The sequence below is a fragment of the Athene cunicularia genome, assembly GCF_003259725.1.
Source record: "Athene cunicularia isolate RWA chromosome 9 unlocalized genomic scaffold, athCun1 chr9_part1, whole genome shotgun sequence".
Taxonomy (NCBI): Eukaryota; Metazoa; Chordata; class Aves; order Strigiformes; family Strigidae; genus Athene; species Athene cunicularia.
Window position 1 is genome coordinate 19,440,643 of NW_020799110.1, and position 16,516 is coordinate 19,457,158.

Here is a 16,516-nt window from a genome sequence, read left to right on the forward strand (position 1 = left end):
GTTCTAAAGTGCTGCAAATAATTTCTCTTTGCGTTTGTCTACCTAGTGAAATAGGCTGAGAGATCTTTAGTATCTTCGATTATTTTGCCATGATCTTCTGAAGTTGTAATGAGATGTTACTAATAAAATCCATATCCTCCAATATGTTGGTCACTTCCACGAATAGGGGGGTATAATGCTTTGGGTGTTCCTCCTAAAAGAAATTTTCATTTGGAGTTGAGATTCTGTTATTCCTTTGAGAAAAGTATTTAGCTCCTCAAAGGTTCCAAAGCATAAGAAAAGCCATATAATGTAGAGTCTTCACATCTTTTCACATCTCCAAGGTGGTTTGCTCAATCCATTCTATGCATGTCTGCAGAATGCAGCAGGTAGCTGTTTTCAGAATTTCCTCGTAAGTGAAATTCAAGTTATTTAACTTCAGCTGGTGAAGAAGCAATGCTTTTGCAGCCTAGTCTTTGCTTCCTCACCAAGCAGGAATCCTCAACCATGCAGAAAGGGAGCAAGGGTGTGAAAAGTGATGCCACATCTTGTGCATCCCTGGGCTGGGAACTGCTGCATTCTGTTCTGCTTACTAGGAGGTGCATATGCCACAGGTCTCTTTCGAGGCATTAAGTTTCAGCATTTTTTCTAATTAGGAAGCCATTAATAGACATAAAATGCTGTTTTGTCTTTCAGGGTTTGTCTGCAAAATTTCAGATATCTAGGAAAACGCAATATTGTGAGGTAATTCTCTAGTTATAGACTGTATGTTATAGTATTTAAATCGTACTGCATTACATTAGGCTTAAATGAGGTTGACAGTATATCAGTTTTCTCCTGAAAGCATTCAGACCTACTGAACCCAATGTATGCTTCATTTTTTTTCTTTTATGAAAACAATGTTATTGTGATGTTCTGGACATCTGACTACATACCTGGTGTAAAAGATGAATTGCATGTGATGATATGATAACTACTGTTGCATTTATAACCCAAAATACTGGGCCATTCTCAACTATATTTCTGTGCATATGCCAAACAAAGGAACTTGAACGGTCTAGTTTATATCCATATAATGGAAAGAATAGTTTTAATGGGCATAGATGAATGTTCCACAGCAATGAAACAAAAAAATCTTCTGTCTCTACCCACTCTCTGAAAAAACATGAGATGGTGTTCCAGCTGTGAAACGTGAAATGCACACTTTGTCTCAGTTGATGTTGCATTTTTAATTTAATGTTACCACTGTGAACTTGTCTATATGTCACACTGTGGAAAAAAGAAAGGTCACCAGATGAACCAGTTCATGCTCCATGGCAGGTTTTGTGAGGCCTGTATTTATTCTTCAGAGGCACGGCAAAATCAGTGTCACATTCCATAACACATTAACAGTTATCTTCTCTTAACAGGAAAATTGCTGCTGCATTTAAGTTTGTTCAGGCCACCCAGAATAATGGAACCCTTAAAGGTTCGAACTCCTCTGGCCAGGCATCGGGTCTGCTCTCACAATGGTAATGGCATGTATTATTAACTCATATAAAACCATAATCTTTGTTGTCATCCTCCAGCCCTCATACACTGTCACAGTGTTGACTGACAAGAGGTTGGTATATGTCAGAGCCCCCAAAGTCATAAGCAGTGAAAGAATTGAGTCCCTTTAACTTCAGCTTGATTTATAAACTGTTGTTTAAAATGTTATGTTCAGAAGAATTCTTAGTTACGTTAAGTATTGTTAAGTATTGCGGAAACAGTAGCTGTTCGTTTCAGCTCAGGTCCCTATCTGAAAGATAATCCACAGTTTTTCCCAACCTGAAGTAATTCATAGGTCTGCAACCTTATGCTTTCATGAAATCTTACTGCTTTAGGGGTAAATATCAATGGATGCACTTACAGTGTTGGGGGATTCATTTCTCCCCGTAAATGTGGGGTTGTGGAGGGGGAGTATCTAACAACACACAGTCAAACTTAAGTGTAGCTTTGCTTGACACCCATCTTTTTACTTCCATGATGTTAAGTATAGCATAGTCCTATACTGTTATGTCCACATTTCCAGCTAGAGAATCTTTCTTTCCTAGTCTTTTTTTTTTTTTTCTTCCATCTTCCTAGTCTAAGCATTCTAAGATTTAATAATTTTTATGGACTGCATGGTAATAAGCTGCAGCTGCAGCACATTTTTAATAAGATCCTTTTAGGGGAAAGTGGGATCCATTTCATATTAATAATGTAAAACTGTACAGAGAAAGCAAACTTGTGACTCTCTGCAGTTTGTGGTGGTATCTAAGAGCATGGTGAGAAAGTCCCACTTCCTTATGAGTTTGGATTGTTGACTTTTCTCATTTGCATATAGCTATAATATATATGCACCCCATTATAAGCATGTATCTTGGAATGGAACAAGGGGGAAAAAAGATGCTTTCTCTTCCATACTTCTTCCTACTGTGCAGTTTTCAAGAAGCAGCACTGATTTAATTACCTCAACTGGAACTGGCAAGCAGCCTTTAGGAGACACTTGTTCTGTTGCATGTTTGCAGGTGAACCATCATGGTGGCAATCCAGAAAACAAAGTCACTTTTCTGCTGTCTCCAGGACCTTCACACTTTAGCCCCTCACACGTCAGCATTTGTTGTCCAGATGGCTATTGGTTTGACCTGCTGTAATACAGCGCATTTTTTGATGAGTTGGGAGTTGAAGTATTGCTGGTGATCAGCTCTAACTCACGCTTACATTTATGTATTTCAGTTTGCTGACATGTTCATAACCAGACTTTACACCCTCCCAACCCCACCCACCCCACCCTACAAAAAACCCCACACCACAAAAAAATACCTTTTGAGATCAGTTTGACACGTTCCAAATCCATTAGTTTGCTAGGATGTCCACCCAAGTCCTTCCACTATGACCATTAATGGAAGACTTTATCACATTGATTGGCCAAGTCTGGCCATCAATTCCATACCTGTCTTGGGAACCTGTTCTTTTTTTTATATCTGAAATGCTAATTTTATAAAATTTTTTTGTAAAAATAACCAACATAAAATAGGATTTAGCAAGGTGCAGGAAGTAATTCTATCTTAGAATATTTTTAAGTTAAGCAAATTTTGGAAGCTACTTTTTTTTAAATAAATTAAATAAAAGTGTAATTATAAAAGTGACCTGAATTTGGAGAAATGTTAAATCTTGCTGAATTCTATAGTGGTTACAAAATCAAAATATTTTCAATTATTATGATAAGCATTGGTATTTTAATTCTAAGCTTCTTATTATAAATTAGTGATGTGTTTGTCAGCATCAGAGGGTTAAAAGAACACACAGACACGCAAGCACATACTTTACTGTCACTGTCAGTTTATCATCATTTTTTCCCTTCACAGAAGGTGTATTAGTTCTTTCATGAGCAGGATATATTTTTCTTGTATTCTGAGTTAACAGAGCTCATCTCAGTTTCTCTTCACCCAAAGGCAGTTTTCTAAACAGCCAGCTATTTAAGCTGATGCTTTTTTTTAGTGTTCAGTGAATGTTTTGTCTCCTGTGATCTCAAGAAATCACATCACATCTGATTGTTTTGTCCACCTCACTTTCTTCTTTATCTTTTGTTTCTCTGAAAAATTTTGCATCAGTTTGTTTAACTTAGCCTTTGAGAAGTAATGTAGACATTTCTAACCAACATGAAAAAATTCTGTATAGTTGTGATACTTTATTCCTTGTTTCTGTTTTTTAATGGTACCTTTCAATTACAGGATGCATTCTAGTCATGATGGCCACAAGCATCACAGATCTCAAACATTACCAATAATCCGTGGCAAAAATGCACTTTCTAACCCCAAACTCTTGCAGATGATAGACAGCAGCACTACTAGTAAGTACAAAATATTACTTACGTCCCTCAGATTCTGTGGGGTTTGGATCAGCCTCTATACAATTAAATCTGTTTTCATGAGTGCCGATGAAAAACAGCCTGAGAAGAGCCTAAATATAAATAGAGCTGCTGGCTTTGCCTTTTTCAGGAAACTAAGAAATCTAAGCTTAAATTTGGTCAAAGTTCATTTAGAAACAAAATTAATTACAATAACCTGACATATTTAAATAGCTTTAATGACAAGTTATTCCCCCCTTCCCAGCATCAGTTACACCTATGATTATGTATCTTGCTATATAAGCAGATGTATTGGCTGAAATATTACATTTATTAAATTTAGCAATAAAAGTGACCTTTTCATGACAGAAAGTTCTTTAAATAATGGGATCTAAGTCATCTATCCCACTTTCCAATTAGATTTCTCTCCTCCTTTGAGTACAAACGCAAACAAAGAAAGAATATACTCACATCACTGGTGCAGCTGGTAAAAGTAGACTTAAATTCCATCCCCTTTCATCACCTGTGAGCAGTTTTCTCAAAATACCCCTTTGATTAAATGTATGCTTAGGACCCCATTTCTACTGTGCTGAGACTTAATGACCAGATTGCAGAATTACATCATCTTTAACTACACTCAGAAGATTGTTCTCTTGTTTTTTTATATGTTGCAGGCAGCTCTAATGAAACAGACATTGTACAGTATGTAGACACAGAGGCAAACATTGCTACAGAAGTTTCCCTCACAATCCTTGACCTGTTGTGTCTTTACACTCTGAATCACCAGGTATGTTTTGCTGTTTCATTTTCTACTTCAACTGGCACTATGTGGGATGTGTAGTGGAAGGATGGCCTGGGGGAGCTGGCCCACAGAAAAATTGAAATAGCTGAGACAGCAGGATAGGGAAATAAGTTATGCCAGTCCTCGGTGAAGGTATTATTTAAAGGAATTGATTCATAGTACCCAAACTGAATAGAAGCATGTGGGAGAAAGAGCATCCTACGTACCCAGGGCTATGTACAACCCTACTCTGTATGAAAGCGTCATGCATCTACTAATACGTCACCTTATCTGAACCATGCTTATCCCAGTAGATCTCAGAGATTTTTAGACAAAAGATTTCCGAACTGCTTATTATCTCTATCTCTTCAAGTCAGCAGGTGGATCCTCTGCCTCTTTAAAAACTGCTCTACAAATATTGGCCCAGATGACTTGCTGAAGGGCTTACAGCTACAATACAGCAGGCAGCTCCTTTTAGATTTAGTGTCTTCTTTCTTCCACCTTAGCCCTTAGATCTAGTGTATACCATCCACAAGTAGTACAGACATAGGAAAGTGCTGTCCTTGAAAAACTGCAAGTAAAAAGTCTGCAGCAAGCTGGGAATGCTTTATCACAGAGATTTTGCATTGAGAAAAGCATCTCCCTAGGAACACTCCGATGTAAAGTCCAGCAGATCCTTCTTCTGTTTATTCACTTTAATAACCAGAATGTCCTGTCTTGTCTGTGAACTTTTCAGAGGCAGCTCCAGCAATCTGATTGCCAGAATGCATTGATGAAGAAAGTCTTTGACACACACATGCTCTTTTTGCAAATCAACCAGTCAGCAGCAGCTCTCAAGCATGTCTTTGCTGCCCTGCGGCTGTTTGTAGGCAAGGTAACTATAGTTTTATTCTGTTAGTCTGTCCTGTTAATATGTTACAGAAAATGCAGCTTGAGGACAGTTGGGTACTTTGAAAGAGTTCTGAATTTCACTGTACTAATGCTTATTCCTGACAAAGATCTTCTGATTTATTGTTGATTAAAAGTGACAAGTTCACAATAGATGAAAAAATAGTTCAATTTTGGAAAATTAAAAATTTACTGAGAAAGCAAAGCTTTTAAAATAAATAGATAAGTAATGTCCAGGTCTGTGGTATCTGGCTACACCATTGGCTTTCATGCTTTTACCACCCTTGGAAGAAAGCTTGAAACCCTAAAGGGCCATGGTCTTCATGGCAGATACCTGGCTTGGAGGATCCAGCAGTGAATGATTACAGCTATCCCCAGAGGAGGTAGCAGGAGAGTATTCCATACACTTCACCAAAAGTTTATCCAAACTAATACAGTTTTACAAATACCTCATTTTCAACATAGAAGAGTTATTGGACAAAAACATGCTTATGTGTCAAACCGTTTATTTGCTTGCATTAAACATATGTAAATGGTCACGGGCAATTAGACACTTTGTGCCAACTGCAAGGGCTGCACAATTTCCAAGTCACAGACTTAGATGAGATCCTATTAAAACTAACCAGAATGTAGCACACAGATAACAATTGCTATGGGGAAGTGAGAATAAGCAAGACTGGCCTGATCTCCCAGATGTTTCTATGAAACATAACAGTGTAGATCAGTTTAAACCATGTGGCCTCCTTCTGGTTGTTATCTCAGGGGAAAGGAGGAGGAAATCGTTTCTCCCAGTAACGTAGCTTGAGGACATGGGGGAAATATAAAATAAACCATCCACAGACAGCTTTAAATTACATACCAGACAGTCAGGAATGGAAGAACTCTATCCAGGATTGCCCTTTTTGTTCATTCTGTAGCTCTTGGGATTGAATTCTCTCTTTATAGTTCTGTGGGAACAGGGATCAGTCATGCAGCAGAACCTCTTGGGCGGTACTTGAGATCTGTAGCCAGTACGCACGTCTTCCACCTCTCCTTGGTCTGTCTTGTTATATTCGCCCTGCTAATAAATAGTAGGTATGGTTTGGAAAGCCATCCTTCACTCTTTCTTGTCTCCCTGCTGTTCAAACCCTCAACCACTGGAATTTCACTGCTCAAAATATTTTCTTTCTCCTGAACATCTTTTACAGTAGTGCAGAACCCCACACATGCTTTTCCTGGTGACCTATATCTGCATTCAGATAGGCTGCTCTGCTTTTTATGCTTGTTGTGTGCCAGCTGCTGTCTGGGCTTCCTGGAAGCCAGTTGGATTCTTTCATTGCGTACAGGGTTTGTATGAAGACCTGTGTACCGTTTTTACTTAATCTTAATTTGCACATGGGATTATGTTTAGCCAGCGGCTAATTTTTTCACTAAATCCTGGTGTGAATAAATATGAGAGAGCTGTTTTTACTGAAAGCTTAACAGAAAAATGTACTGACTCAGAATAACTGTACCATGGCCTGAGAGTAGTGTTAAACATATTCACGCTTTTTTTCAATAGTTCCCATCAGCATTCTTCCAAGGACAAGCAGATCTCTGCGGTTCACTCTGCTATGAAATCCTGAAGTGTTGTAACCATAGGTCACGCTCAACTCAGACAGAAGCTTCTGCTCTTCTTTATTTTTTCATGAGAAAGAACTTTGAATTTAACAAGCAGAAATCAATAGTCAGATCCCATCTACAGGTAAGTGAATAGTGAGATCATCAGTATTTAGCTGATGTGCATTGGTTTTTATCATTATTTTATGCACTGTAGCAAAACAATTCTTTTAGAGTCCTCAGGCAATTCTCTGTGGCAGCTTGATTTTCCTGCCAAGTCTGAAGACATTGGGCTGGATTCTCTGCTGTTCTTGGACTGCTCGGCTCTGTTCCAGGGAGGGACAGCAGCTGTGAATGTAGCCACGTAGCCAATAAATAGCCAGATAGATGGCTATTCTTGATTCATGTGCATCGCTTACAGCAGTGAGAACATATCTCATGAAGGAACTAAACAGAATCTGATAATATAGTAGCAGAAATGTAGTCCAGTAACAGTAGTGCTTATACACTGCAAAATGTAGCAATTACAAACATTGGAAAGATTACTCATAGTCCTTATATTTGTATATGTTATCATCTTAGGACAGGTATAAAAGTGCATCTCTGCTAACCTTGTACATCGTCATATTAAAACAGGAATTAAAAACCATTCAGAAACTTTGATTTTCTTTGTAATTGCACCCTGTGTTTGCTCCCCCCCATACAGCTCATCAAAGCAGTGAGCCAGCTGATAGCGGATGCAGGGATTGGCGGATCTCGTTTTCAACATTCACTTGCAATTATAAATAATTTTGCTAATGGAGACAAGCAGATGAAAGTAAGAAATATTTTTTCTCAATCACTAGCTCTTGCAAAAGGTCAACAATTTCAGAGGAGCAAGTGTTTCAGTGAATAAAATTGCTGGCTTTTATTAGACAGTGATTTATGCATTCATACTGTGCCTTTTTCAGGCAGCCTGAAATTCGTGAAAATGTTTGTGACTCAGAAGCTTAATAATTGGAAATAATTTTTAAAACAAAAAAGATATATTTTTATTTGAAAATTGTAGTATTTGTTATACACTGCTTATTTTGTTCCAGATGCCAGAGATATCATGCATTGTGACTAATGAAACACAATTTCAGTTGACAAACAATTTTTAGTCTACAAACTGTCCCTTTAGTCTGTTCAGTAAATGTGTAGCAAAAACATGCACAACAGTTGGCTTTTGTAACAGCTTGCTAACCCCCTGAAAAAGGCACTTAGCTCTTAGATTAGTTACCATTGTTATTAGATTTATTGTCTATACTAAAGGTGTTGGAAAAGGATTCCATTTTTTAATTTTTACAATTCCTGTCCAAACATCTGTCAACATAGATTTTGAATTTTATACTTTGGAGGTGGTTTTCTTTTTCTGAAGGTGACTTTAGGGTATCTCCACTGAGTTTAATAATAAAGTTAGTGTAAGAAAATTGGTAGATAATTAGCATAAGTAATTTGATATTTATTTAATAAGATGCAGTTACAGATGTATTTATTTTCAAAGTCCAACTCTGATTTCCCAGCACGCTGTTTCTGTAATGTCTTATCTCTGTGTGATGTAGAGGAGAGAGCATTTAATAAGTCTGAAAATAGAGATGTATTTCATTGCCCATCTGAAAAAAAGAAACTGCAGACCTGAGTTAAATATGTTGAGAACAGCTGATATGAGTAATAGAAGGACTGTGTTTTGATCTTGCACAGCATGAGAAGGCCAGGAGCCAGACTGTTGTGCTTTATTTGCTGTGGTGAAACATGCTGTAAGTGTAGTTAAGCAGAACTATCTATAGCTCACGGTGCTGTTCATCAGCTGAAAGTGTAAGAGAATCCAGTTCTGGACCCAGTAAGCAACCAGGGAGCACATGTTTCAGTTTGCTGACTTCATTGGAGTTGTTGACTATAGACAGTTGTACAGCTGACTGGCTGGGATATTTAGTAGGTGCTATGACACATCAGTAAAAAAAGGTCAAGAATTTGTGTACAATGTGTATGTACTATGGAACTGTGACTCTGCTTTGAAAGCCTACTGAAGTATAGAAGGAGAAGAAGGTCTTCATAAGCAGGACTTTAGCTCATTTGGAGTGCTGCATGTGCCTCTTTGGATGGTTTTAGTGATGTATTGCTTCTCTTTCCCAAAGAACGTTAATTTCCCAGCAGAGGTGAAGGATCTAACCAAACGCATCAGAACAGTTTTGATGGCCACAGCTCAGATGAAAGAGCATGAGAAAGACCCTGAGATGCTTGTGGATCTGCAGTACAGCCTAGCAAATTCATATGCCAGCACACCTGAATTACGTAGGACGTGGCTTGAAAGCATGGCCAAGATTCATGCAAGAAATGGAGATTTATCAGAGGTAATGTAAATGAATAAGAAAATAAATCCATTTGTCTTTATGTTGGGATGTTGTGATGAAAACAACTCTGAAAGACAGACAACAATAGTGATTTAAGAGAATCATACAATGTCTCTCATATACTTCAAACTAGAGGAAGATAGTTCTGAAAAACACTTAGAGATGTGATGTGCTTATTATCCCTGTTCATCTAATCATAACTACCTGATACGTGCTTGAGCAAGACTTGAAAATGTCTGACAGGGAAGCTGTGGTCAGTATCACAGTAGCATTTCTGCTGCTTAACCCTAACAGGCACGTTAGCTGTAGTGTAGATCAGGTGATGAACAACGTGTAACTTAGATAAAGGGTTTTCTTCTCCCACACTACAGCATAGGAGAGGAGCTTTGTTTATAATTCATTGTCCTTTTCATCAAAAACTTAATGGGTGTTGCAAAACTCCAGTGCATAACCCAGTAATATCTTATTTACTAAGTAATCTTAATGGTTTTCTTGAGCAAATCCATGCTTTTTCCTAAGACACTTAGTGAAATTAACACTCAAGGATTTCATCATTTAATCCTTGTTTTTCTGAAATGGTTATATTAATTTTGTCTTCCCTTTTCTGCAGCATGACTTGACAGTGCTGGAAGTATGTGTTCCTTATCACATGTATGCTGTAAATCATATATGTATACATGTATCTTGGTCTCTCGTTACAGGCTGCGATGTGCTACATTCATATCGCCGCTCTCATTGCAGAGTATTTGAAAAGAAAGGGTAAGATCAACATGTTCAAAACCAACTATGTATCTATAAACAGTATTGTTGAAAATAATTTTTGGCTGTCCTGCTTTCCTTCTTTATATATAAAGTATTCTTAAAGCTGCTTGAATTCTTCCCAAATACTTTATTTTTAAAATCTGTAGTAAATGCTAGTCTTAGCACTGGAACAGTGAAAGTGTGTTTTGTGTAAAGAGGGTTAATTAAATGTTTAGTAAGCTAGTCCTAAAAGAGAATGCTTCACTTGTTGGTCTGTCGTTATTAAATATGCATGTATTAACACATACCAGTAGCAGTATACTAATACCATCTTACACTATCATAGGTTACTGGAAAATGGAAAAGATTTGTACCTCACGTATGCTCCTGGAAGATGGTCAAGTCTCTGATAGTAATGTGTTACTAACAACTCACAATGGAGGAAGTGAGTGCTCTAACCGTGCCTGTTCATGGGTCAAATAACATAATTAGGGAATCAAATTACTGTTCTCCAATTGATCTGGAAAAATAGCTACCAAAGCAAAAATATTTATAGTGCATGTTGATGGCTGAAATAGCAAGCAAGTAATGTTGGAAACATTATATATTACTTTCCTGGTGCTCTTTGGCTGGTTTGAATTGCTCAGAATGTGTCTGGTTAAGGGCTTTTTCAGCAAAAGAGCAATCTGCTCTTCATTGGCAACAGAAATCCCTCTCAGGTCAATTGGTGTTTAGCACGCAAATCCACGTACAATTCCTTGACTATCCAAAGCTGGGAGGGCAGGGCGGTGGAATTAATATCTGGTTATCTGTATGTAACTTAGTATAGATAAAGATTATTTTTTTTTAACCTGTGATGCTTATTAGAAAAATAAAGTGCAGGCTTATATTTTTAAATGCTTCTATGCCAGTAGTTATTTAATTTATGACGTGTAATTCTCAACATGAGCTATTTAGCAATTTTTGCAAATATTTGGGAAAGAGAAAGCTGTTAGTTTTGGAAAGGCCATAGTTGTCTGATACACTTAGAAGTGTCTGTGGGTGAGATGAAAAAAATACATCCTTTTAAAAGGAAACTTTCTGTGAAGAGCAATATTTTGAAGTGTTTCACTAGTGGTAAAATACTTTGCATGAATAACAGTCACAGTAGGTGAAGAACTTGGGGGTCATTTTAAACCTATGTTTAAATGATTTTTCAAAACTTGGCAGAGGGAATGGAGCCCCTTTCTCTCAATATGTGAAGGTTAGCTTTTTAATTGTGCCTTAGTACCATTTTCCTACTTTTAAATTGAACATGAACTGCAGCAATTCATTGCCTCCACTGGCAGGTTTACCTTCTCCGTTCAAGAGCGACAGTAAAATATTTGTGGGTCAGACTGACTGATCTGTAATGTGCAATGCCTGTGTAAGTTGTTCCTTCTGCAACCATTGCTCTAAGACCCCAGTTTAGCAAATACTAGGTGTTAGCTCAGTTTTAATCCTCGTGAGCCTTCCCATCAGCAGCTCCTGCCACCAGCCTGAGCTTTCTACAAGAGAGTTCTTTGGTTAGGGTTGCAGTTGCCCTGCTGACCCTGGGCAGGATAAGGAGAGCTGCTGCCAGGGTGCCCTCGAGCTTGGCGCACACACAGGGAGCTCTGGAGCAGCCACCTCCCCATCGGCTGTGGCGAGCCCAGGGTGTCTGTGCCCCTCTTGCTTAGGAAACATGACGGGTAGGACAGCGCAGGTCCCAGCGTGTAGTGTTAAGTGCCTGTAGGTCAGCCTGGGAGTCACAGTGCTGGTTTCACGAGTATAAATTGTCTCACCTCAGCCTGCGACGGCAATTCCTGTATAGATGAGTGTTGCACATGTAGTTTTGCAAGGACTGCCAGCACTGTACAGCTAAGGAACCAAAATGCCAAAGAGAGGAATAAGATTGCATCAGGAAAACGTTATAGTTGCCCTTTGCCTGGACAAGTAGATTTATATCACAGAGAAAATGTGTAATAGTCTCATAAATTCCGTCAGTTCCATTTGTGCTTCTCATCACTTGGGCTGCAAAAAGAGTAACTAATCCAGTTAAATAAAATCAGCTCTGTTTTTAATGGCATCCAATAACTTTTTTTATTATCTGGTTATTCAGTCCTTAATTGACATTGTTATGACTTGCACTTCAAGGCTTATTTTCCATGGGATGGCCTGCTTTTTTGAGCATTACCCCCAACATTAAAGAAGAAGGTGCTATGAAGGAAGACTCTGGGATGCAAGATACTCCCTATAATGAGGTCAGCAGCATTAACATTTATATACTTGTTTGATATTAACTGATAGTGTTGTTTCTAATGGCTACCTGTACATGCTACAACAAATTATAGTGAGAGTGCACTTCACACAGTGTGAAAAGGTGCACAGCTTTTGAGTGAAAGGTCATAGCTGTTGTACTAAATAGCAGGGATAGGTGTTTAGCTAACCAGTGCAAGAGCTGGAAGTCAGGGCAGGGGGAAGCCCACAAAGCACACCCATTCTTCTGAATGGAGTGTGAAGTATTCAGGTATTTTCATGTTTCTGTTATTTCAGGTTTTTTATCTAAAGAAGAGTTCAATCACCAATACCTGATTAAACATTGTATCATTGAAATAAACCTTAATATAGAAGTTATAGAATAAAAATGAAATAGGGGGTAGGTGCTTTTGCTGCATTGCTATTAATTAAATGCCACCAGCTGTTGAGTCGCTGAACTATTTGTATTTGTGCATTTACAGAATATTCTTGTGGAGCAGCTGGAGTTGTGTGTTGAATACCTGTGGAAGTCTGAGAGATATGAGCTTATTGCTGAGGTTAATAAGCCGATTATTGCTGTTTTTGAGAAGCAGAGGGACTTTAAAGTAAGTTGTTTTTGGTTTTGGTTTTTTTTTATTATCCTAAGATGACAGTAAAGATCAAAGTTTTTAGGGAAAAAAAGTGCTTTATTCAAAAGGGACTTTTTTTCTTTCTGTCTAATTTCTGCTTTTAATGCTTAATGTTCTGTGAGTAAATAAAAAAACTCTGGTATCTTACCACCTTCTTTTCAGCATCAATGCAACAGTAAATGAACAAAACATTTTCAAACAAATGTCTTGTGTTAGCCAGTGGATGTGAATTTTTACGTGTGCTTTTTAAACCAAGAGCACATTTGCATTGTGTTTAAGTTTAGGAACTGCCAATAAATTGTGTGGTTTCTTCACAATTCCAGGGTTTTTTCTTTTCTTATTTACTTGGCAATTTCAATACATAATGGATAACCAGATGATAACCTTGTTTACTGATTTTTCTGATTGTAAATTTTAAAAAGGCAAAGAGGTAGGTAGCAATAAACTGTATGCTGAGGAAGCAGGTCCTCAGATATTAACTTAGTTGAAATTTTGGTTCACTATCCCGAGAAAGTTGAACCGCTTTTTAGCAGCAATCGTGGATAGCATATCTTTGTTATGGGGTTGGGAGATGACTGGAATTGTTGGCACCCTGCTCTCACCTGCAGATAGGACACTTGGCTTCTCTGACCTCTTAGTATGTCCCTACCACTGTCTGGTGGTGGGACACTTGTCCTCCTGTGTGACCCTGTACACAAAAGCACCCACTGCCACAAAACGGCTCAGAAACCTTGAAATTAATTTTTAGTGACTGCTAACAAGGTTAAACAATTTCCTTACCATGTACAGCCATCTTTGCAAAGGTTTGGGAATCCAGTCAAGGCAACCCATGCTTGTGCAGAGCTCTGGTGTCATTTCCCAAAGTACTCACATGCTCTCACTTCCCTTCTCTCTCCCTGTTTCTTAATATAGAGGCTGTCTGATTTGTACTACGACATCCACCGTTCATACCTGAAGGTTGCAGAAGTAGTAAACTCTGAGAAACGTCTCTTTGGGCGATATTACCGTGTTGCATTTTATGGGCAGGTAAGTCAACTTGTGTTCTTTTGTCTCCACAGATTCACAGATTTCAGACATGTTCTTCTAATCCCGATGTATTTCAGGGAAGCTAAAACAGGGAAATGCTGTCAGTGAATCATAGGGTAGAAACTGCCTTGTGGATCAGATTCCAAGCAGGATTTACTCAGAAGAGAGAGCATTCAGTTGCATCTGTGTGAACTGCTGCTGTGGATTCAGTGGTGTAATCAAGAACAGACTTGTACATCAGCTTTAGTTCTTGACTTCTTCAAGAAAAACTGAGACTGAGGCAGGGGAGTTTTTCAGAGTAAAACTTAAATGAAACCAGATAAGACTTCTCTGATATATGGCACTCTCCTCTAATAGAGCTTAAAGCAGAGCAGTATGCAATAGATGTTTTGTTGTGTTTCTCTCTGATTTCTGCTTTTAAGCTGCCTCTGATTCTGTGCAATGTACTGTAGAGTAGTTTTATTCCCTCTGCTGTGCTTCAGCATCCTCAAAGCATTATTTTGTGCTTTCTTCCACTACAAACCAGTGTAGCAATTCAGCATGTTCCTTTAAGACCTGGTTTTGGCAAGCATACAATTTTCTACACTCTAAAATAATAAAGTGTATAAATAACAGATTGATGTGAATCATTCTGTTTGCTAATTAGATTTTAATGCAGAAATTTGCTCTTTTCTCCTTTTGATCTTATTCAAGGCTGTGGTAAGTCTAGTTCTTTTGCATGTTTTGTTTAATTCTCCTCACACATCCTCCATCCTTCCCTGTACTGTTACTTAACATTAACTTTCCTGTGCTCTTGATTCTTTGGTTTGTGGCAGATGAAATAACGTTGTTTCGTTGTTGCATCCTGCAAACTAACTTTTGTTTGTTCAGTTACCTGAATTACCAAACTGTATCTGTTGCCATGTTGTGTGTGCACCATGGGGCCCAATGCTGTGTCATCTCATCTCAGTGGAAGTTTTTCTCTCCGCTTCACTGGGAGTGGGATTGGACCCCTTCTTCCTCTGTTAAAAAACTTGGTGTAGCATTAATGCTGTTTGAATGCATGCTTTCCTGGCCTGTGCAGCAGCTCCGAATAGGAAGGCTGTTGTGTCACTGTGATGTGTGCCAGTGGTAACTGGAGCACTCTGGGCAGGGTGTGGCCATGTTCCTGGTAGTCCCCTGTAGGAGCAAATTGGGAGTCCAAGGGAAATGGTGAGTCCTGGCCCTTCATACAGATTAGCAAAGCTGAACTTGCCAAATGCAAGGAGAAAGTGAGCTGCACCTGAGGAAGGGCAGTGTTTTCCTTATGCCTAGCTTTCCTCAAAATGGGGGCAGGGGAGGGGGAAGCAGGACTCTGCTACTTGCAACTTCTTGCCAGGGCTCTCCCTGAGGCATCTACTTGTAAGTGGGTAATTTAGCTGCAGCTGTTCTGCTGAACTGCATTAAAACCCCTGTTACAGTGCAATGACTTTTCAGCTGCCAGTGCCACAAGGGCAACTTCATTTAAACAGCTTTAGTGCTCTAAAGCATATGACTTGTTCATAGCTGTATATTGCTCGGTCTGTTCCCCGATGCTCCCAGACACTGAGATCTAAATGCAAAGAGGCACAGCTTCCTCCTTTCCTTTTGCGGGAGAGCTGTTACATGGCAGAGAGTGGGACTGCTCTGTACTGCTCCTTGCAGAGGCATGGTGACACAAGTATACAGCACAGTGCAAATAAAGGTGGATTATTCACGTCAGTGTTACTTGTGCCTCATTTACCCAGGGAAATAGGAGTGGGTGAGCAGAATGGATTAAGGAGGGCTTATCAGTGCACAAAGCACCATGGCAGGTGTGGGAGCGACAGATGAAGCGTGACCTGGAAGGAGGGACAGAGAGGAAAGTCTGTTCCCATATGGTGGTTATACCTGCATATTTTTCCCTTTGGAAGGTTTCCTTTCAGTATTTGTGTCAGTCCCTTTTTCTCATGTGCCACTTGCTTCTATTTTGGCTGAGCAAGTGAAAAGGAATGGGGCCTCTTGGTCCTTCTGTTGCCAAGAGTATTGCAGGCCTCCATGCTGAAAGCAGTCTTGGTGTCCAATTCACTTAAAAATATTAACAACAATTCCCTTTCTTTATGCAATTCCCTTTTTTTGTGCTTCTGGCAGACTTTGCACACTCCCTCCAAAAAGCTAATGGTTGCAGGTTTGCTAGTATTACACGGTTAAACCAGTGTAAAGCCATTTGCATCACTGCTTAGGCCACTGCAAAGGAAATGCCACACAAGGAAACTCAGTATGAGGTATGGGATGCTCGGTATGCATGTATGGGATTTCTTTTCGGTCTTACACATTACACTGTTCTATAAAATGCCTGTGGGTAGATACATATGTAAGGACACACAAAAAAATTATTACACATATGCAGTTATTCATTAAACATATTTATCAATTT

At 38.9% G+C, this 16,516-nt stretch overlaps 1 protein-coding gene across 2 annotated transcripts in view; it reads left to right on the top strand.

Moving 5' to 3' along the window:
- DOCK10 (dedicator of cytokinesis 10) overlaps positions 1 to 16,516 on the top strand; it is a 136,057-nt gene that overhangs the window by 106,711 nt on the left and 12,830 nt on the right. For both annotated transcript variants that reach the window (XM_026854829.1, XM_026854828.1), the window contains 13 exons: positions 676 to 723; positions 1,389 to 1,490; positions 3,717 to 3,835; positions 4,507 to 4,619; positions 5,350 to 5,487; positions 7,042 to 7,224; positions 7,786 to 7,896; positions 9,236 to 9,451; positions 10,153 to 10,210; positions 10,539 to 10,637; positions 12,347 to 12,453; positions 12,931 to 13,053; positions 13,990 to 14,103. In XM_026854829.1, the coding sequence (XP_026710630.1) occupies positions 676 to 723; positions 1,389 to 1,490; positions 3,717 to 3,835; positions 4,507 to 4,619; positions 5,350 to 5,487; positions 7,042 to 7,224; positions 7,786 to 7,896; positions 9,236 to 9,451; positions 10,153 to 10,210; positions 10,539 to 10,637; positions 12,347 to 12,453; positions 12,931 to 13,053; positions 13,990 to 14,103 (1,531 nt within the window). The remainder of the gene's footprint in view (positions 1 to 675; positions 724 to 1,388; positions 1,491 to 3,716; positions 3,836 to 4,506; positions 4,620 to 5,349; positions 5,488 to 7,041; positions 7,225 to 7,785; positions 7,897 to 9,235; positions 9,452 to 10,152; positions 10,211 to 10,538; positions 10,638 to 12,346; positions 12,454 to 12,930; positions 13,054 to 13,989; positions 14,104 to 16,516) is intronic.